Here is a 21,862-nt window from a genome sequence, read left to right on the forward strand (position 1 = left end):
CTCTCTCCTCTCCATCCTGGGGGTCTCAACGTGTATCTCTCTCCTCTTCATCCTGGGGGTCTCAACGTGTATCTCTCTCTCTCTCTCCATCCTGGATGTCTCAATGTGTATCTCTCTCTCTCCTCTCCTTCAGGAGGAGCTGGTGTCTCGTGTGGAGAAGATGCGTCAGGCCATTCTAGATGGCATCAACTTTACTCGTCCTCCTCCCCCTCTCCCCCCTCTTTCCTTCCTCCGCCCTCCCCCCTTCTACCCCCTACACCCCCTCTACCCCCCCCGGCCCATGGGTAACATGCCCCCCCACTACCACCCTCATCATCCTCACCACCACCCAAATGATCCTCACCACCACCCTCATCATCCTCACCACCACCCAGCCCAGCATCGACCCAGAGGCTTCCCAGGTAAACAACAAACACACGCATACACAGTATACACGCAGTTCACACATATATAGACACGCCTTGGTGTTTGTTTGACAGATTAGAAACACCCAGATCATCATTGTACTGATAGGTGTTCCAACTATACCATTTTCAACAGTTATGGAAAACATTCTCATCCGGGCTGTCTCCCCAGGTCTGCAGTCGATCCCCCCTCAGGGAGGGAAGTTGGAGATAGCCGGCATGGTGGTGGGCCAGTGGGCCGGGAACAAACCACTGCGTGGCAGAGGGGGGCTCAACATGCAGGTGGTGTCGGTCGGAGCAGGGAGAGGGTGAGACTCTGGCTGCTCTTTAAATGAAGCCGTTTATATAAAATAACCTTTTACTGATCTCTCCCCGTCTATATATAATATAACCTTTTACTGATCTCTCCCCGTCTATATATAATATAACCTTTTACTGATCTCTCCCCGTCTATATATAATATAACCTTTTACTGATCTCTCCCGTCTATATATAATATAACCTTTTACTGATCTCTCCCCGTCTATATATAATATAACCTTTTACTGATCTCTCCCCGTCTATATATAATATAACCTTTTACTGATCTCTCCCGTCTATATATAATATAACCTTTTACTGATCTCTCCCCGTCTATATATAATATAACCTTTTACTGATCTCTCCCCGTCTATATATAATATAACCTTTTACTGATCTCTCCCGTCTATATAATATAACCTTTTACTGATCTCTCCCCGTCTATATATAATATAACCTTTTACTGATCTCTCCCCGTCTATATATAATATAACCTTTTACTGATCTCTCCCCTCCATCTATATAATATAACCTTTTACTGATCTCTCCCCGTCTATATATAATATAACCTTTTACTGATCTCTCCCCGTCTATATAATATAACCTTTTACTGATCTCTCCCCGTCTATATATAATATAACCTTTTACTGATCTCTCCCCGTCTATATATAATATAACCTTTTACTGATCTCTCCCCGTCTATATATAATATAACCTTTTACTGATCTCTCCCGTCTATATATAATATAACCTTTTACTGATCTCTCCCCGTCTATATATAATATAACCTTTTACTGATCTCTCCCCGTCTATATATAATATAACCTTTTACTGATCTCTCCCCGTCTATATATAAAATAACCTTTTACTGATCTCTCCCCGTCTATATATAATATAACCTTTTACTGATCTCTCCCCATCTATATATAATATAACCTTTTACTGATCTCTCCCCGTCTATATATAATATAACCTTTTACTGATCTCTCCCCGTCTATATATAATATAACCTTTTACTGATCTCTCCCCGTCTATATAATATAACCTTTTACTGATCTCTCCCCGTCTATATATAATATAACCTTTTACTGATCTCTCCCGTCTATATATAAAATAACCTTTTACTGATCTCTCCCCGTCTATATAATATAACCTTTTACTGATCTCTCCCGTCTATATAATATAACCTTTTACTGATCTCTCCCCGTCTATATAATATAACCTTTTACTGATCTCTCCCCATCTATATATATATAACCTTTTACTGATCTCTCCCCGTCTATATATAATATAACCTTTTACTGATCTCTCCCCGTTTATATAAAATAACCTTTTACTGATCTCTCCCCGTCTATATATAATATAACCTTTTACTGATCTCTCCCCGTCTATATATAATATAACCTTTTACTGATCTCTCTTTTACTGATCTCTCCCCGTCTATATATAATCTATATATAATATAACCTTTTACTGATCTCTCCCCGTCTATATATATATAACCTTTTACTGACCTCTCCCGTCTATATATAATATAACCTTTTACTGATCTCTCCCGTCTATATATAATATAACCTTTTACTGATCTCTCCCGTCTATATATAAAATAACCTTTTACTGACCTCTCCCCGTCTATATATAAAATAACCTTTTACTGACCTCTCCCCGTCTATATATAATATAACCTTTTACTGATCTCTCCCCATCTATATATAATATAACATTTTACTGATCTCTCTCTCTCTCCACGTTTCTCTCCCCATCTCTCTCTCTCTTGCCTCGTCTCTCTCTCCATGTCTCTCTCTCTTTCCCCGTCTCTCTCTCTCTTTCCCCATCTCTCTCTCCACGTCTCTCTCTCTCTTTCCCCATCTCTCTCTCTCATCTCTCTCTCTCTCCACGTCTCTCTCTCTCTCCCCATCTCTCTCTCCCCGTCCTTCTCTCTCCCCGTCTATATATAAAATAACCTCTCTCTCCCGTCCTTCTCTCTCCCCGTCCTTCTCTCTCCCCGTCCTTCTCTCTCCCCGTCTCTCTCTCCCCGTCCTTCTCTCTCCCGTCCTTCTCTCTCCCGTCCTTCTCTCTCCCCGTCTCTCTCTCCCCGTCCTTCTCTCTCCCCGTCTCTCTCTCCCCGTCCTTCTCTCTCCCCGTCTCTCTCTCTCCCCGTCTCTCTTTTCTCTCTCCCCGTCTCTCTCTCTCTCTCCCCCCGTCTCTCTCTCTCTCTCCCCGTCTCTCTCTCTCCCCGTCTCTCTCTCTCTCTCCCCCTCTCTCTCTCTCCCCCGTCTTCTCTCTCCCCGTCCTTCTCCCCCGTCCTTCTCTCTCCCCGTCCCTTTTACTCTCTCTCCCCGTCTTTCTCTCTCCCCCGTCTTTCTCTCTCCCCGTCTTTCTCTCTCCCCGTCCTTCTCTCTCCCCGTCCTTCTCTCTCCCGTCCTTCTCTCTCCCCGTCCTTCTCTCTCCCCGTCTCTCTCTCTCCCCCGTCTCTCTCTCTCTCTCTCCCCGTCCTTCTATCTCCCCGTCTCTCTCTCCATCGTCCTTCTCTCCCCCGTCTCTCTCTCCCCGTCCTTCTCTCTCCCCGTCTCTCTCTCTCTCCCCGTCTCTCTCTCTCTCTCTCCCGTCTCTCTCTCTCTCTCCTCCCGTCCTTCTCTCTCCCCGTCCCTTCTCTCTCCCCGTCTCTCTCTCTCTCCCCGTCTCTCTCTCTCTCTCCCGTCTCTCTCTCTCTCTCCCCGTCCTTCTCTCTCTCCCCCGTCCTTCTCTCTCCCCGTCTCTCTCTCTCTCCCCGTCTCTCTCTCTCTCTCCCCGTCTCTCTCTCCCCGTCCTTCTCTCCCCCGTCTCTCTCTCTCTCCCCGTCCTTCTCTCTCCCCGTCTCTCTCTCTCTCCCCGTCCTTCTCTCTCCCCGTCTCTCTCTCTCTCCCCGTCCTTCTCTCTCCCCGTCCTTCTCTCTCCCCGTCTCTCTCTCTCTCCCCCTCCTTCTCTCTCCCCCTCTCTCTCTCTCTCCCTCTCTCTCTCTCCCCGTCCTTCTCTCTCCCCCTCTCTCTCTCTCTCCCCCTCCTTCTCTCTCCCCGTCCCTCTCTCTCTCCCCGTCTCTCTCTCCCCCTCTCTCTCTCCCCGTCCTTCTCTCTCCCCGTCTCTCTCTCCCCGTCTCTCTCTCGCTCCCCGTCTCTCTCTCTCTCCCCGTCTCTGTCTGTCTTTCCCCGTCTCTCTGTCTGTCTCTCCCCGTCTCTCTCTCTCTGTCTCTCCCCGTCTCTCTCTCTCTGTCTGGCTCTCCCCGTCTCTCTCTCGCTCCCCGTCTCTCTCTCTCTCTGTCTCTCCCCGTCTCTCTCTCTCTGTCTGTCTCTCCCCGTCTCTCTCTTGCTCTCCCCGTCTCTCTCTCGCTCCCCGTCTCTCGCTCCCCGTGTCTCTCTCTATGTCTCGCTCTCTGTCCCTCTCTCCAGAAGGGGTAAGGACATCCCAGCGAAAGCAGGACGAGGAGTTAAAAAGGTGACTGCCAAGTCATTAAGGTTAAGGTGACTGCCAAGTCATTAAGGTTAAGGTGACTGCCAAGTCATTAAGGTTAAGGTGACTGCAAAGTCATTAAGGTTAAGGTGCCTGCAAAGTCATTAAGGTTAAGGTGACTGCAAAGTCATTAAGGTTAAGGTGACTGCAAAGTCATTAAGGTTAAGGTGACTGCAAAGTCATTAAGGTTAAGGTGACTGCAAAGTCATTAAGGTTAAGGTGACTGCAAAGTCATTAAGGTTAAGGTGACTGCAAAGTCATTAAGGTTAAGGTGCCTGCAAAGTCATTAAGGTTAAGGTCATTAAGGTTGGGCCATTTTATGATTGCATCGTCTATCGACGATGTTTGACTGCTCATCGTTGACTGTCGATATCATGAGGTCACAAAATATGTTTTGGCATATTTGAGTCTGGCAGCACACAACAGGGCTGTGCAGTGAGCACACCGTAGGGCAACATACCAAATGGTCTGTTCCCTATTGGCCTTCGCCTCAATGGTCTATACATATGTGGTAGGTAGACTATTAACTTAATGCAAGAGAACAATGTAGCTTGTAGAAGAGACCAGAGCAAAATGTCAGCTAGGTCCTAACGTGGTTTTTGTCTCCTCTCCAATGTGGGATAATAATGGACCTTTTTGCAGCACAAACTCTGTGTCTTATTGTTTCAAAATCTTCATTTCCCTTTTTCCATTTGAATGGGATTTACTAGGCATAGCCTACTCTTTGATGATCAACCATGGAATGAGTCTATAGACCTGAGTTCCATCTCAGTTTGTGAATAAAAACATAGGCGCTGGAAAGGGAGACTCACCAACACTATGGTGGGCTCTGTTTTGCTCTACCACCTCCTCTGAAGGTAACCACTACCGCGTTTTAAAGGAATGGAAGTAGGAAGGTACTTCACTCAAAAAAAGGGTTTAATATGTGTAACAAAAATATGTATAATTAATGACTGCAAAAAATATGTATATATTACATACCATTCAAAATATGTATATATTATATATTATATTATATTAATATTCAAAATATGTATATATTACATACCATTCAAAAATATGTACATATACATACCATTCAAAAATATGTATATATTATATATTATATTATATTAATATTCAAAAATATGTATATATTACATACCATTCAAAAATCTATCTTGTCTCATCGCTACAACTCCCGGTTAAGGTGCCTGGAAGACGAAGGTTAAGGTCATTAAGGTTGGGCCATTGCTTCTTAACATCCAACCCGGAAGCCAGCCGCACCAATGCGCCGGAGGAAACACCGTGCACCTGGCCACCTTAGCTAGCGCGCACTGCGCCCGGAGGAGTCGCTGGTGCGCGATGAGACAAGGACACCCCTAACGACCTAACCCGGGCGACGCTAGGCCAATTGTGTGTCACCCCACGGACCTCCCGGTTTACGAAAGAGCCTGGGCGCGAACCCAGGGACTCTGATGGCACAGCTGGCGCTGCAGTACAGCGCCCTTAACCACTGCGCCACCCGGAAGGCCTGGAAACAGCTGACTTTTAATGGAATATCTACAGTTGAGGTCTGAAGTTTACATACACTTAGGTTGGAGTCATTAGAACTAGTTTTTCAACCACTCCACACATTTCTTGTTAACAAATTATAGTTTTGCCAAGTCGGTTAGGACATTACTGTGTGCATGACACAAGTAATTTTTCTAACAATTGTTTAGACAGATTATTTCACTTATAATTCACTATATCACAATTCCAGTGGGTCAGAAGTTTACATACACTAAGTTGACTGTATCTTTAAACAGCTTGGAAAATTCCAGAAAATTATGTCATGGCTTATTGACATATTTTGAGTCAATTAGAGGTGTACCTGTGGATGTATTTCAAGGCCTACCTTCAAACTCAATGCCTCTTTGCTTGACATCATGGGAAAATCAAAAGAAATCAGCCAAGACCTCAGAAAAAGAAATGTAGACCTCCACAAGTCTGGTTCATCCTTGGGAGCAATTTCCAAATGCGTGAAGGTACCACGTTCATCTGTAGAAACAATAGTGCGCAAGTATAAACATCATGGGACCACGCAGCCGTCACACCGCTCAGGAAGGAGACGCGTTCTGTCTCCTAGAGATGAATGTACTTTGGTGCGAAAAGTGCAAATCAATCCCAGAACAACAGCAAAGGACCTTGTGAAGATGCTGGAGGAAACAGGTACAAAAGTATCTATATCCACAGTTAAACGAGTCCTATATCGACATAACCTGAAAGGCCGCTCAGCAAGGAAGAAGCCACTGCTCCAAAACCACCATAAAAAAAGCCAGACTTGGAGGAAAAAGGGGGAGGCTTGCAAGCCGAAGAACACCATCCCAACTGTGAAGCACGGGGGTGGCAGCATCATGTTGTGGGGGTGCTTTGCTGCAGGAGGGACTGGTGAACATCAGAAAATAGATGGCATCATGAGGGAGGAAAATTATGTGAATATTTTGAAGCAACATCTCCAGACATCAGTCAGGAAGTTAAAGCTTGGTCGCAAATGGGTCTTCCAAATGGACAAGCATACTTCCAAGGTTGTGTCAAAATGGCTTAAGGGCAACAAAGTCATTGTATTATATCACAAAGCCCTGACCTCAATCCTATAGAAAATGTGTGGGTAGAACTGAAACTTCTGACCCTCTGGGAATGTGATGAAGGAAATAAAAGCTGAAATAACTACTATTATTCTGACATTTCACATTCTTAAAATAAAGTGGTGATCCTAACTGACCTAAGACAGGCAATTTTTACTAGGATTAAATGTGATCACGCTCTCCGCAGCCGATGTGAGTAAGACCTTTAAACAGGTCAACATTCACCAGGCCACAGGGCCAGACGGATTACCAGGATGTGTACTCCGAGCATGCGCTGAACAACTGGCAAGTGTCTTCACTGACATTTTTAACCTCTCCCTGACTGAGTCTGTAATACCAACATGTTTCAAGCAGACCACCATAGTCCCTGTGCCCAAGAACACAAAGGTAACCTGCCTAAATGGCTTCCGACCCATAGCACTCACGTCTGTAGCCATCAAGCGCTTTGGTCCTTCTGTAGCTCAGTTGGTAGAGCATGGCGCTTGTAACGCCAGGGTAGTGGGTTCGATTCCCGGGACCACCCATACGTAGAATGTATGCACACATGACTGTAAGTCGCTTTGGATAAAAGCGTCTGCTAAATGGCATATTATTATTATTATTATTGAAAGGCTGGTCATGGCTCACATTAACACCATCATCCCAGAAACCCTAGACCCACTCCAATGTGCATACTGCCCCAACAGATCCTCAGATGATGCCATCTCTATTGCACTCCACACTGCCCTTTCCCACCTGGACAGAAGGAACACTTATGTGAGAATGCTATTCATTGACTACAGCTCATCGTTCAACACCATAGTTATCTCAAAGCTCATCACTAAGCTAAGGACCCTGGGACTAAACCCCTCCCTCTGCAACTGGATCCCGGACTTCCTGGCGGGCCACCCCCAGGTGGTGAGGGTAGGTAACAACACACCCGCCATGCTGATCCTCAACACGGGGGCACCTCAGGGGTGCGTGCTCAGTCCCCTCCTGTACTCCCTGTTCACTCATGACTGCACGGCCAGGCACGAGTAGAAACACCATCATTAAGTTTGATGATGACAACAAAGACGATACAGCCTATAGGGAGGAGGTCAGAGACCTGGCCGTGTGGTGCCAGGACAACAACCTCTCCCTCAACGTGAGCAAGACAAAGGAGCTGATCGTGAACTACAGGAAAAGGAGGACCGAGCACGCCCCTACTAACATCGACGGGGCTGTAGTGGAGCTGGTCAAGAGTTTTTCAAGTTCCTTGGTGTCTACATCACCAACAAACTATCATAGTCCACACACCAAGGCAGTCGTGAAGAGGGCAAGACAACACCTTTCCACTCTCAGGAGACTGAAAAGATTTGGCATGGGTCCCCAAATCGTTGAAAAGTTCTACAGCTGCACCATTGAGAGCATCCTGACCAGTTCCATCGCCGCCTGGTATGGCAACTGCTCGGCATCTGACCGTAAGGCGCTACAGAGGGTAGTGCGTACGACTCAGTACATCACTGGGGCCAAGCTTCCTGACATCCAGGACCTGTATATCAGAGGGTAGTGCGTACGACTCAGTACATCACTGGGGCCAAGCTTCCTGACATCCAGGACCTCTATATCAGAGGGTAGTGCGTACGACTCAGTACATCACTGGGGCCAAGCTTCCTGACATCCAGGACCTCTATATCAGAGGGTAGTGCGTACGACTCAGTACATCACTGGGGCCAAGCTTCCTGACATCCAGGACCTCTATATCAGAGGGTAGTGCGTACGACTCAGTACATCACTGGGGCCAAGCTTCCTGACATCCAGGACCTCTATATCAGAGGGTAGTGCGTACGACTCAGTACATCACTGGGGCCAAGCTTCCTGCCATCCAGGACCTATATATCAGAGGATAGTGCATACGGCCCAGTACATCACTGGGGCCAAGCTTCCTGACATCCAGGACCTGTATATCAGAGGGTAGTGCATACGGCCCAGTACATCACTGGGGCCAAGCTTCCTGACATCCAGGACCTGTATATCAGAGGGTAGTGCGTACGACTCAGTACATCACTGGGGCCAAGCTTCCTGCCATCCAGGACCTCTATATCAGAGGGTAGTGCGTACGACTCAGTACATCACTGGGGCCAAGCTTCCTGCCATCCAGGACCTCTATATCAGAGGGTGGTGAGGACAGCTCAGTACATCACTGGGGCCAAGCTTCCTGCCATCCAGGACCTCTATATCAGAGGGTAGTGCGTACGGCTCAGTACATCACTGGGGCCAAGCTTCCTGCCATCCAGGACCTCTATATCAGAGGGTGGTGAGGACAGCTCAGTACATCACTGGGGCCAAGCTTCCTGCCATCCAGGACCTCTATATCAGAGGGTAGTGCATACGGCTCAGTACATCACTGGGGCCAAGCTTCCTGCCATCCAGGACCTCTATATCAGAGGGTAGTGCATACGGCTCAGTACATCACTGGGGCCAAGCTTCCTGCCATCCAGGACCTCTATATCAGAGGGTGGTGAGGACAGCTCAGTACATCACTGGGGCCAAGCTTCCTGCCATCCAGGACCTCTATATCAGAGGGTAGTGCGTACGGCCCAGTACATCACTGGGGCCAAGCTTCCTGCCATCCAGGACCTGTATAATAGGCAGTGTCAGAGGAAAGCCCAAAAATTTGTCAGAGACTCCAGTCACACAAATCGTAGACTGTTCTCTCTACTATCGCACGGCAAGCAGTACCGGAGCCCCAAGTCTAGGACCAAAAGTCTCCTCAACAGTTTCTACCCCCAAGCCATTAGACTGCTGAACAGCTTCTACCCCCTATCCATTAGACTGCTGAACAGCTTCTACCCCCAAGCCATTAGACTGCTGAACAGCTTCTACCCCCAATCCATTAGACTGCTGAACAGCTTCTACCCCCTATCCATTAGACTGCTGAACAGCTTCTACCCCCTATCCATTAGACTGCTGAACAGCTTCTACCCCCAAGCCAATAGACTGCTGAACAGCTTCTACCCCATATCCAATAGACTGCTGAACAGCTTCTACCCCTATCCATTAGACTGCTGAACAGCTTCTACCCCCAAGCCAATAGACTGCTGAACAGCTTCTACCCCCTATCCATTAGACTGCTGAACAGCTTCTACCCCCTATCCATTAGACTGCTGAACAGCTTCTACCCCCAAGCCAATAGACTGCTGAACAGCTTCTACCCCCAAGCCAATAGACTGCTGAACAGCTTCTACCCCCAAGCCAATAGACTGCAGAACAGCTTCTACCCCCAAGCCAATAGACTGCTGAACAGCTTCTACCCCCAAGCCAATAGACTGCTGAACAGCTTCTACCCCTATCCATTAGACTGCTGAACAGCTTCTACCCCCTATCCATTAGACTGCTGAACAGCTTCTACCCCCAAGCCAATAGACTGCTGAACAGCTTCTACCCCCAAGCCAATAGACTGCTGAACAGCTTCTACCCCCAAGCCAATAGACTGCTGAACAGCTTCTACCCCCAAGCCAATAGACTGCTGAACAGCTTCTACCCCCAAGCCAATAGACTGCTGAACAGCTTCTACCCCCAAGCCAATAGACTGCTGAACAGCTTCTACCCCCAAGCCAATAGACTGCTGAACAGCTTCTACCCCCTATCCAATAGACTGCTGAACAGCTTCTACCCCCTATCCATTAGACTGCTGAACAGCTTCTACCCCCTATCCAATAGACTGCTGAACAATTAATCAAATGGCCACCGGACTATTACATTGACCCCCCCCCCCCCATTTTGTTTGTACACTGCTGCTACTCACTGTTTATTATCTATGGATAGTCACTTCACCCCTACCTACATGTACACTGCTGCTACTCACTGTTTATTATCTATGGATAGTCACTTCACCCCTACCTACATGTACTCTCTGTTTATTATCTATACATAGTCACTTTACCCCTACCTACATGTACTCTCTGTTTATTATCTATACATAGTCACTTTACCCCTACCTACATGTACTCTCTGTTTATTATCTATACATAGTCACTTTACCCCTACCTACATGTACTCTCTGTTTATTATCTATACATAGTCACTTTACCCCTACCTACATGTACTCTCTGTTTATTATCTATACATAGTCACTTTACCCCTACCTACATGTACTCTCTGTTTATTATCTATACATAGTCTGTTTATTATCTATACATAGTCTTTACCCCTACCTACATGTACTCTCTGTTTATTATCTATACATAGTCACTTCACCCCTACCTACATGTACACTGCTGCTACTCACTGTTTATTATCTATGCATAGTCACTTCACCCCTACCTACATGTACACTGCTGCTACTCACTGTTTATTATCTATGTGTAGTCACTTTACCCCTACCTACATGTACTCTGTTTATTATCTATGCATAGTCACTTCACCCCTACCTACATGTACACTGCTGCTACTCACTGTTTATTATCTATGGATAGTCACTTCACCCCTACCTACATGTAGACTGCTGCTACTCAATTATCTATGGATAGTCACTTCATCCCTACCTACATGTACTCTCTGTTTATTATCTATACATAGTCACTTTACCCCTACCTACATGTACTCTGTTTATTATCTATGCATAGTCACTTCACCCCTACCTACATGTACACTGCTGCTACTCACTGTTTATTATCTATGGATAGTCACTTTACCCCTACCTACATGTACTGCTGCTACTCTGTTTATTATCTATACATAGTCACTTCATCCCTACCTACATGTACTCTCTGTTTATTATCTATGCATAGTCACTTCACCCCTACCTACATGTACACTGCTGCTACTCACTGTTTATTATCTATGGATAGTCACTTCACCCCTACCTACATGTACACTGCTGCTACTCACTGTTTATTATCTATACATAGTCACTTTACCCCTACCTACATGTACACTGCTGCTACTCACTGTTTATTATCTATGGATAGTCACTTCACCCCTACCTACATGTACACTGCTGCTACTCACTGTTTATTATCTATGGATAGTCACTTCACCCCTACCTACATGTAGACTGCTGCTACTCACTGTTTATTATCTATGGATAGTCACTTCATCCCTACCTACATGTACTCTCTGTTTATTATCTATACATAGTCATGTACACTGCTGCTACTCACTGTTTATTATCTATGGATAGTCACTTCACCCCTACCTACATGTACTCTCTGTTTATTATCTATACATAGTCACTTCACCCCTACCTACATGTACACTGCTGCTACTCTCTGTTTATTATCTATGGATAGTCACTTCACCCCTACCTACATGTACACTGCTGCTACTCACTGTTTATTATCTATGGATAGTCACTTCACCCCTACCTACATGTACACTGCTGCTACTCTCTGTTTATTATCTATGCATAGTCACTTCACCCCTACCTACATGTACACTGCTGCTACTCACTGTTTATTATCTATGGATAGTCACTTCACCCCTACCTACATGTACACTGCTGCTACTCACTGTTTATTATCTATGGATAGTCACTTCATCCCTACCTACATGTACACTGCTGCTACTCACTGTTTATTATCTATACATAGTCACTTTACCCCTACCTACATGTACACTGCTGCTACTCACTGTTTATTATCTATACATAGTCACTTCACCCCTACCTACATGTACACTGCTGCTACTCTCTGTTTATTATCTATGTGTAGTCACTTCATCCCTACCTACATGTACAAACGACCTGGACTAACCTGTACCCCCGCACATTGACCCTGTAAATAGTCTCCTTATTGTTATTCTGTTACATTTTTTATTTATTTTTACTTTAGTTAATTTGGTCAATATTTTCTTAACTCTTCTTGAACTGCACTGTTGGTTAAGGGCTTGTAAGTAAGCATTTCACGGTAAAGTCTACTCTTGTTGTATTCGGCTCATGTGACAAATAAAGTTTGATTTGATTTAGCAATGACTTTGTGACTGTGGTAACTCATGAAAACGGAATGTAACTTGATGGAATAATGTCCAGATAATAAGATAAAACAATAATAGCCTACACTTTATATATATATTTGAAGGTAGGCTAATATAAATATTATCTGAGGATTTTTGACAAGACAAACATAGGCCTACCAGTTAGAAAATAATTTGTAGACTAGATTAAATAATTAACTAGGGCTAATACTGTTTTCAACAATGATTTAATGAGATTGATTGTGACTTTACTAACAATTTAAATAAAAAATAATGACATTACCAACCAAATCACAGTTCTGGTATAACCATATGTAAAGAAGGCTCTTTACTAAAGAGAGGTAGCTGTAGCTAACTAACTCTAAGTAAACATGAACTCTCTCTCCTCTCCTCCCCCAGACACATTCCCCCTCCTCCAGCAGCCCCACCAAGCCTGAGGAGGAGGAGGAGGAGCCTAACTCGGGGGCCGTGACCCAGCAGCTGAATGGCAGCCCTGCAGCCTCCGGTATTGGCCAGCCTCTGGATCTGGCCCATCCAATCCCGTGTGCCTTAGCAAGCAGAGACAACCAAACAGAGGAGGCCCCCTGTTGCCTTGACGACTGTCCTTCAGACGGAACACTAACGAAGGAGGCGTGATGAGGCTTTCCCAGAATGCACCAGGGTGTTCTGAAAAAGCTGTCTGTGTTTCACTGCCCCTTGATTTTGTCATGTAGTTTTATTTTATCTTAACGATCAGAGGTTTTTCTCCATGAGTCCATATGTATGTAAGCCCCTGCCTACCTAAAGCACCGCCCCCATGGCCCGTCGCTATAGTAACCCCAGCCCACTGTCTCATGATGTTCAGATGGTCCCTCCCTACTGTTAATATTCCTACTGGGATCCTTGCGGTTAGTCTTGAACTACGGTGTTTAGTGGAAGTGTGTTTAGATACACTAACGTCGACACTATCACACACTGTTGGCTAGGTGCCTGGGTTTGGTTGCCGGGTGTGTTGTTGCCATAGGGACCTCATGGTGAGCGCAGAGTTCCAGGAGTGTTGGACTCTAGAAGTGTCAGAGGAGGAATAGCGAAAGAGGAGGATGACGAATGAATGAGTGCAGTGTTTGTGTGCTAAATAAGCCCGGTTTACCACCAATAATGATTTATTAGTGTTAGCCGCGCCACTAACCACCCAGAGCGCGTGTTTGCATTGCTCTAACCCTTCAGTAGCATTTGCACCGCCGCACCGCTAATGCATTAGCATGCTAACGTAGCCCACACCTTGAATAACATGAGCACTTGCCCTAATATGTTATCATGCTAAGTTAGCCTAGCCCAGCTGTATTTAGACACCCTGACCACAGATGTAATGTATGTACGCACCTTAACCTGACGCTCCAACGTATAGAAGCTCTTACCCCTATATTAGATTATATCCCCTATGCTCTGATTGTATATCCCAGCAGAGAGCACTTACTAATGTTGGATTCATTGATTTAATATTGATTATTATTGACCAGACCCCTAGACAGTTTGTCTGACCTAATGAAGTCCCTTGCGACCTAGGAAATCACTTTGATCATTGACCTCAAGGTCTATTTTAACATGGCCTTTGTGTTGTGCAAACGAGACCTGTTTGAATGTGATCAGAGTAGGGCTGCACAATTCGTCCAAAACGCAATATTGACATGTGCAATATCCATATCGCAATATTTTGCAACCCCACTCAGCCGTGTGTACTGTCCGTTATTATAGTTGACTCTGTCGTCCCTCTCCTCTTGCGGCTGCTTCCTACAACTCAAGCAGCACAGTTCCTCTTCTGTTAGATTCACTAGAAGCTTCCATGCTGTTCTGTTAGGTCAAATGCAGTCAACACATTGTTCCAAACAAGAATGATGCTGCTTTCCACTTAGCTTCTTAATATAAATCATTATATTTATCTGATTCCAACTGTGTTTTGATCGATCACAGGTCAAATTGTAATATGTGTTCAAAGTAAATAAAATGTGCCAATATGGTGCAGCCCTAGAACGGCGTGGTCTTCAGAAGAAGCACATTTAGTTTTAAAAGGAATCCTCTAGCAGGTCAAAACATTCACGCGATCAGAGATAGAGGACATCTTTGTATCTGTACCGTTATTGCATCTATGACAGTATGGGCAGCTCTATTGAGCCTAGCTTCATTTTAAAGTAGTCTATTTTCTTCACAGTTAGCTAATCCCTCCCAGTTTGACATGACTTCAACAGGGTCACCAGGAGGGATCAGCCAATGAAGTTGGGAGGCCCACACAGTCGACTACATTAAAATGGTGGAAGCGCTCAATGGCGCTGCCCAGGCTAATACGGCCTGTTGGCCAGTAGAGGCCTCTATCATTCTCTATGGGCCAAGTATGGTGCCACGTCAGAGGACGGGAGGGTCAGGGCTTAAAGGTCAGAGTGCTGACGCTACCAAGCTCCTCTTCTGACTGGCACCTTGTCTTAATGAACCCAAGGCTGCATCTGAAATGGCATTCCCTGCGTAGTGCATCAGAAGCAGTGCATTATGGGGGGTAGGTTGCCTTTAGAGACAAGACCTGATGAAGTCCCAAAGCATAGGCCCACACTAGCCTTGTCAACTGGCTGGCCAATCAGGACAGGCCTGGTAGCACCGCCTGGTGATTGGTTAGCAGTTTCCACGGCGATAGCCCAGCATTCTAAGCTCTTTGTCTAACAGGAAGCACTTCCCCCAAACCACTTATCCAATCAGCAGGGGTTTAAGGTGAGAACACTTGCATGTTCCGCCCACAATCTAAAGATCCTAAATAGTTTTAATGTTAAACTCTTTATGTTGTCATCATTATAGTAGAGGATAAAGTATCATTTTAATAGGTCTGCTCTGAGACCAATCAGAGTATTAACTTGATTTAATGTTAGTAGAAGACTACAGAGAGATAGAAGAGAGGAATCAGTTTTAATGTTAGTAGGAGACTACAGAGAGATAGCAGAGAGGAATCAATTTTAATGTTAGTAGGAGACTACAGAGAGATAGAAGAGAGGAATCAGTTTTAATGTTAGTAGGAGACTACAGAGAGATAGCAGAGAGGAATCAATTTTAATGTAAGTAGGAGACTACAGAGAGATAGCAGAGAGGAATCAGTTTTAATATTAGTAGGAAACTACAGAGAGATAGAAGAGAGGAATCAGTTTTAATGTAAGTAGGAGACTACAGAGAGATAGAAGAGAGGAATCAGTTTTAATGTTAGTAGGAGACTACAGAGAGATAGCAGAGAGGAATCAATTTTAATGTAAGTAGGAGACTACAGAGAGATAGCAGAGAGGAATCCGTTTTAATGTTAGTAGGAGACTACAGAGAGATAGAAGAGAGGAATCAGTTTTAATGTAAGTAGGAGACTACAGAGAGATAGAAGAGAGGAATCAGTTTTAATGTAAGTAGGAGACTACAGAGAGATAGCAGAGAAGAATCAGTTTTAATGTTAGTAGGAGACTACAGAGAGATAGAAGAGAGGAATCAGTTTTAATGTAAGTAGGAGACTACAGAGAGATAGAAGAGAGGAATCAGTTTTAATGTAAGTAGGAGACTACAGAGAGATAGAAGAGAGGAATCAGTTTTAATATTAGTAGGAAACTACAGAGAGAGAAGAGAGGAATCAGTTTTAATGTAAGTAGGAGACTACAGAGAGATAGAAGAGAGGAATCAGTTTTAATGTTAGTAGGAGACTACAGAGAGATAGAAGAGAGGAATCAGTTTTAATGTTAGTAGGAGACTACAGAGAGATAGAAGAGAGGAATCAGTTTTAATGTTATTAGGAGACTACAGAGAGATAGAAGAGAGGAATCAGTTTTAATGTTATTAGGAGACTACAGAGAGATAGAAGAGAGGAATCAGTTTTAATGTTATTAGGAGACTACAGAGAGATAGCAGGGACTAACCTCTACAGGACTGTCAGACAATAGTAACCGTGTTGGACTAAGTTCTACAGGACTGTAGTTGACACAAACAGAAAAGGTCTGGCTGCTAAGTAGTCCAATTGCAGGCCAAACTAGCGTAGTAGAATGGAAATAACCCCAGCAGAGTGCACAGTTGCCAGAACAACCGTAACATCTGAATAGAGACAGCACTTCAACCCACACGGGTTTGGATTTCTGCGGCTCATGACTGTGTTGTGGGACTGTTTACAAGCAAATAGAGAGTTTTGGGATTAATTCCACATCAAGTATTTGGAACAACAATCTTTTAGGGATATCTAGCAGGCAGAGTTGAACCTGGATGGAGAAGAGCCCCACTGGTCATATAATACCCAGCATGACTAGACGACTACGACTCATACATACATATACAGTATAATACTTTAACCTTTAACCGTTCATTACTGTAGTACAATAAAACGGACCACTGCAGGTCATGAGTATGGCTCTTCAGCCAGGAGGAGTGGTGAGCCTATTTATGTCACTCCACTATCTGACAAAATTACACACAACCCTGTCGACTCGTTCCTAACGATACTTACTCATATATACACACAGTAGTTGTTAACAGCCCTCCGTGTGTTTGTGCTGAAGTGATGTAATGTTGCTGTTCCTCGTTAGTTTCTGTCTGTGGGTGAAGCAGAGAGACTTGGTAACTCTCTACTGTTGTACAGAGCTGCAGTCTGACACACAGCCCTCTCCACCCGTAACAATACTTTCACGCGCACATTGTCATACTCTGAGTTAGACACTAGCTTGATAACGTAAATAACATGATGTACCATTGTTATCCATGTCTGATTTAGTTTGATTAGATTTTATTGATCAGTGATTTGAATGCTTATCTCAATATCGCTCTACACCAACATGCCCTCTTCTCTCTTCAACCCATCTCGCTCTCTCTCTTCCCATCTCTCTCTCTCTCTTCCCATCTCTCTCTCTCTCTTCCCATCTCTCTCTCTCACCTCCCATCTCTCTCTCTCCTCCCATCTCTTTCTCTCCTCCCATCTGTTGTCTCTTCAACCCATCTCTCTCTCTCCTCCCATCTCTCTCCTCCCATCTCTTTCTCTCCTCCCATCTATCTCTCTCTCCTCCCATCTGTTGTCTCTTCAACCCATCTCTCTCTCTCCTCCCATCTCTCTCTCTCTCCTCCTATCTCTCTCTCTCTCTCCCATCTCTCTCTCTCCTCCCATCTCTTTCTCTCCTCCCATCTATCTCTCTCTCCTCCCATCTGTTGTCTCTTCAACCCATCTCTCTCTCTCCTCCCATCTCTCTCTCTCCTCCCATCTCTCTCTCCTCCCATCTCTCTCTCTCTCCTCCCATCTCTCTCTCTCCCCTCCCATCTCTCTCTCTCCTCCCATCTCTCTCTCTCTCCCCATCTCTCTCTCTCTCCTCCCATCTCTCTCTCTCCTCCCATCTCTCTCTCTCTCCTCCCATCTCTCTCTCTCCTCCCCCCATCTCTCTCTCTCCTCCCATCTCTCTCTCTCCTCCCATCTCTCTCTCTCCTCCCATCTCTCTCTCTCTCTCCTCCCATCTCTCTCTCTCTCCTCCCATCTCTCTCTCTCTCCTCCCCATCTCTCTCTCTCCTCCCATCTCTCTCTCTCTTCCCATCTCTCTCTCTCTCCTCCCATCTCGCTCTCTCTCCTCCCATCTCTCTCTCTCCTCCCATCTCGCTCTCTCTCCTCCCATCTCTCTCTCTCCTCCCATCTCTCTCTCCCTCCCCATCTCTCTCCTCCCCCATCTCTCTCTCTCTTCCCATCTCTCTCTCTCCCCTCCCATCTCTCTCCCATCTCTCCTCCCATCTCTCTCTCTCTCCTCCCATCGCTCTCTCTCCCCATCCCATCTCTCTCTCTCTCTCTCCCATCTCGCTCTCTCTCCTCCCATCTCTCTCTCTCTCCTCCCATCTCTCTCTCTCCTCCCATCTCTCTCCCATCTCTCTCTCCCAACGCTCTCTCTCCTCCCATCGCTCTCTCTCTTCCCATCTCTCTCTCCTCCCATTGCTCTCTCTCTTCCCATCTCTCTCTCCTCCCATCTCTCTCTCTCCTCCCATCTCTCTCTCTCCTCCCATCTCTCTCTCTCCTCCCATCTCTCTCTCTCCTCCCATCTCTCTCTCTCTCCTCCCATCTCTCTCTCTCTCCTCCCATCTCTCTCTCTCTCCTCCCATCTCTCTCTCCTCCCATCTCTCTCTCTCTCCTCCCATCTGTTCTCTCCCCCCCATTTGGTAGTTCTGCTTAAAGCAGCACATGAAGTAAACACACTGATACACACTTTCACCAACACACACAAATGAAGAGTACCCTACACACACAGTACATATCTCCAACCACACAGTATCAATATACACAGTACATATCTCCAACCACACAGTACCAATATACACAGTACATATCTCCAACCACACAGTACCAATATACACAGTACATATCTCCAACCACACAGTACCAATATACACAGTACATATCTCCAACCACACAGTATCAATATACACAGTACATATCTCCAACCACACAGTACCAATATACACAGTACATATCTCCAACCACACAGTACCAATATACACAGTACATATCTCCAACCACACAGTACCAATATACACATTAAATATCTCTTGCTCATGTCTCTGTGCTCTCTGTTCCCTCTAGGACCGTTTCTATTGGCTGTTTTCTGACCCCGCCCCTAACCACCCCCACTAATATTCTATATCGTGATGAACTTTTCTTAGTGATTATCAGTTTCTCTGTAAACTAGCCAGAATCTTGAAGGAAAAAAGTAAACAACAAAAAGAAATCTAACTGTTTTATTCAATTGTACTTTAAACTGTGTTTTTCTTACTATTTTGAATGTCTCTTCTAACCCTTCTATCAAAGCGTTCGTTTTGAGAGGCTTTAGCCAACCATAGATGTAAACTGAAACCATTCAATATATCCTTCTCCGTATTTGATATTATGCCATCGATCGTCTTAAAGACCACTTCGCCGTTGTTACTAAGTTAAGTATCGCACGTCAAAACATTTTAAAATAATCATCGTCTCTGCACTACGTTGGTATATTCTGTTTATCGTCCCTTATAAAGATTTAATGGTCAACTCGTCAAGTGAAGCTGAACTTTGCACAGAGTTAGAAGTCTCACATTATCACCCTGAGAACCAAAGTCCCCCTCCCCCGTTTCCCTGCCATGATGGTATGCCCCAAACCAATAACCTATCAAGAGATTCTATGATGACTTTACCCCTATTGAGTGGAGTTTTGTGATGAGTAGAACAGAACTGTGTTGGATGCTGTAGGACTGTTATGTGTCAGTACATGGATGTATGAATAGCTACGCCGACTGACTGGTCCAGACAAGATGAGCCTGGAGGGAGAAGAGACAATGAGACATTCCAAATGGCACCCTGTTCCCTATAATAGTGCACTACTTTATACCTTGTGGTGCAGGAAGGTTTCAGTCATGTTTCATTTCTGAGACTCTTATGGTCCTCGTCACGAGTAGTGTTCTAGAAAGGGAACAGGATGTCGTTTGGGATGCTGCCAGGGAGATGGCCAGTCAATTCAGGTCACATGGCCAGGTCACATGATTATTTTATCATCCAGGTGTCAGTCTAAATCTCTGTACTACTACATCACCTTCTCAACCAACTAACATGTATACTACAGTACATCATGTAAACTAGCGCTAATGTGAGTACATCATGTACTGTAAGCCACGCCCCCTTAAACAACAACATCCGTAAAGGATTCCTCTTCATTATTATGATTATTGCTGTTATGATATTTATTGGTATAATTTGTCATTGTTAGCTAAATGGAAACACCAGAATGTTGTTGTGGAGAGGGCTTTTATATTCTTATGGCTGTGGAGGAAGTGATGTCAGAGGACAGGAACAGGAAGGAAGGAGAGGCGTGATTATGTAAAGATGGTCATGTTTGTTGGGAAATAACATCCAGTGCTGAAATAAAATTTATTCTTATAGGAAAAAAATGAACTTACCGCTGTCAGTGTGTTCTTTTGATCTTTCTGTTTGGGCCCAGTTAGTAAGTGGTCCTTGTCATTTTGTTGGTCGGTGGAGCACGCAGGCAGGCAGAAGACAGACCAAAACGCGACTCTAGACGGCGCAGCCATCCAGTCAGCGGTGGTGGAACACGGTCGGAGCCGAGGGAGCTGCATCGGGGAGTACAGTATATACATATGAGATGAGTAATGTAGGGTATGTAAACATTATATAAAGTGGCATTGTTTAAAGTGACTAGTGATACATTTATTACAGCCAATTTTTTATTATTAAAGTGGCTAGAGATTTGAGTCAGTGTGTTGGCAGCAGCCACATGTTGGCTGTTTAACAGTCTGATGGCCTTGAGATAGAAGCTGTTTTACACTCTCTCGGTCCCAGGTTTGCTGCACCTGTACTTGTACTGACCTCACCTTCTGGATGAAAGCGGGGTGAACAGGCAGTGGCTCAGGTGGTTGTTGTTTTGTAATGTTTTTAAAATGGTATAAACTGCCTTAATTTTGTGGGACCCCAGGAAGAGTAATGGGGATCCATAATAAATACAAATAAACTCAGCAAAAATAGAAACATCCCTTTTTCTGGTCCATGTCTTTCAAAGAATTCGTAAAAATCCAAATAACTTCACAGATCTTCATTGTAAAAGGTTTAAACACCATTTTCCATGCTAGTTCAATGAACCATTAACAATTTATGAACACGCACCTGTGGAACGGTCGTTAAGACACTAACAGCTTACAGACGGTAGGCAATTAAGGTCACAGTTATGAAGACTTAGGACACTAAAGAGGCCTTTCTACTGACTCTGAAAAACACCAAAAAAAAAGATGCCCAGGGTCCCTGCTCATCTGCGTGAATGTGCCTTAGGCATGCTGCAAGGAGGCATGAGGACTGCAGATGTGTCCAGGACAATAAATGTCAATGTCCGTACTGTGAGACGCCTAAGACAGCGCTACAGGGAGACAGGGCGGACAGCTGATCGTCCTCGCAATGGCAGACCACGTGTAACAACACCTGCACAGGACCGGTACATCCAAACATCACACCTGCAGGACAGGTACAGGATGGCAACAACAACTGCCTAAGTTACACCAGGAACACACAATCCCTCCATCAGTGCTCAGACTGTCCGCAATAGGCTGACAGAGGCTGGACTGAGGGCTTGTAGGCCTGTTATA

General features: G+C 45.0%; 1 protein-coding gene and 2 long non-coding RNA genes across 8 annotated transcripts in view; 1 reads left to right on the top strand and 2 right to left on the bottom strand.

Annotated features, from left to right (window-relative positions):
* Positions 1–16,946, top strand: part of LOC118372962 (constitutive coactivator of PPAR-gamma-like protein 2) — an 81,314-nt gene extending 64,368 nt beyond the window's left edge. The window contains exons 13-16 of the mRNA XM_052481193.1: positions 134–401; positions 577–712; positions 4,130–4,175; positions 13,136–16,946. Of these exons, the coding sequence (XP_052337153.1) occupies positions 134–401; positions 577–712; positions 4,130–4,175; positions 13,136–13,372 (687 nt within the window). The 3' untranslated portion in view covers positions 13,373–16,946. The remainder of the gene's footprint in view (positions 1–133; positions 402–576; positions 713–4,129; positions 4,176–13,135) is intronic.
* Positions 774–2,405, bottom strand: LOC127912301 (uncharacterized). 6 transcript variants are annotated; one of them, XR_008081719.1, is made up of 5 exons: positions 2,244–2,297; positions 1,963–2,108; positions 1,530–1,891; positions 1,237–1,455; positions 774–1,198 (listed from the first exon to the last, which is right to left on the bottom strand). It is a non-coding gene; the product is annotated as an uncharacterized LOC127912301 (long non-coding RNA). The 6 variants fall into 6 exon arrangements; XR_008081717.1 differs by having other exon boundaries at positions 1,237–1,857; positions 2,035–2,108; positions 2,208–2,291; XR_008081715.1 differs by having other exon boundaries at positions 1,237–1,891; positions 2,208–2,291.
* On the bottom strand, positions 10,989–12,695 carry LOC127912303 (uncharacterized). Its single transcript, XR_008081725.1, has 4 exons — positions 12,070–12,695; positions 11,569–11,688; positions 11,194–11,253; positions 10,989–11,086 (listed from the first exon to the last, which is right to left on the bottom strand). It is a non-coding gene; the product is annotated as an uncharacterized LOC127912303 (long non-coding RNA).
* Positions 16,947–21,862: the final 4,916 nt, after the last annotated feature.

This window comes from Oncorhynchus keta, chromosome 27 (assembly GCF_023373465.1).
Source record: "Oncorhynchus keta strain PuntledgeMale-10-30-2019 chromosome 27, Oket_V2, whole genome shotgun sequence".
Taxonomy (NCBI): Eukaryota; Metazoa; Chordata; class Actinopteri; order Salmoniformes; family Salmonidae; genus Oncorhynchus; species Oncorhynchus keta.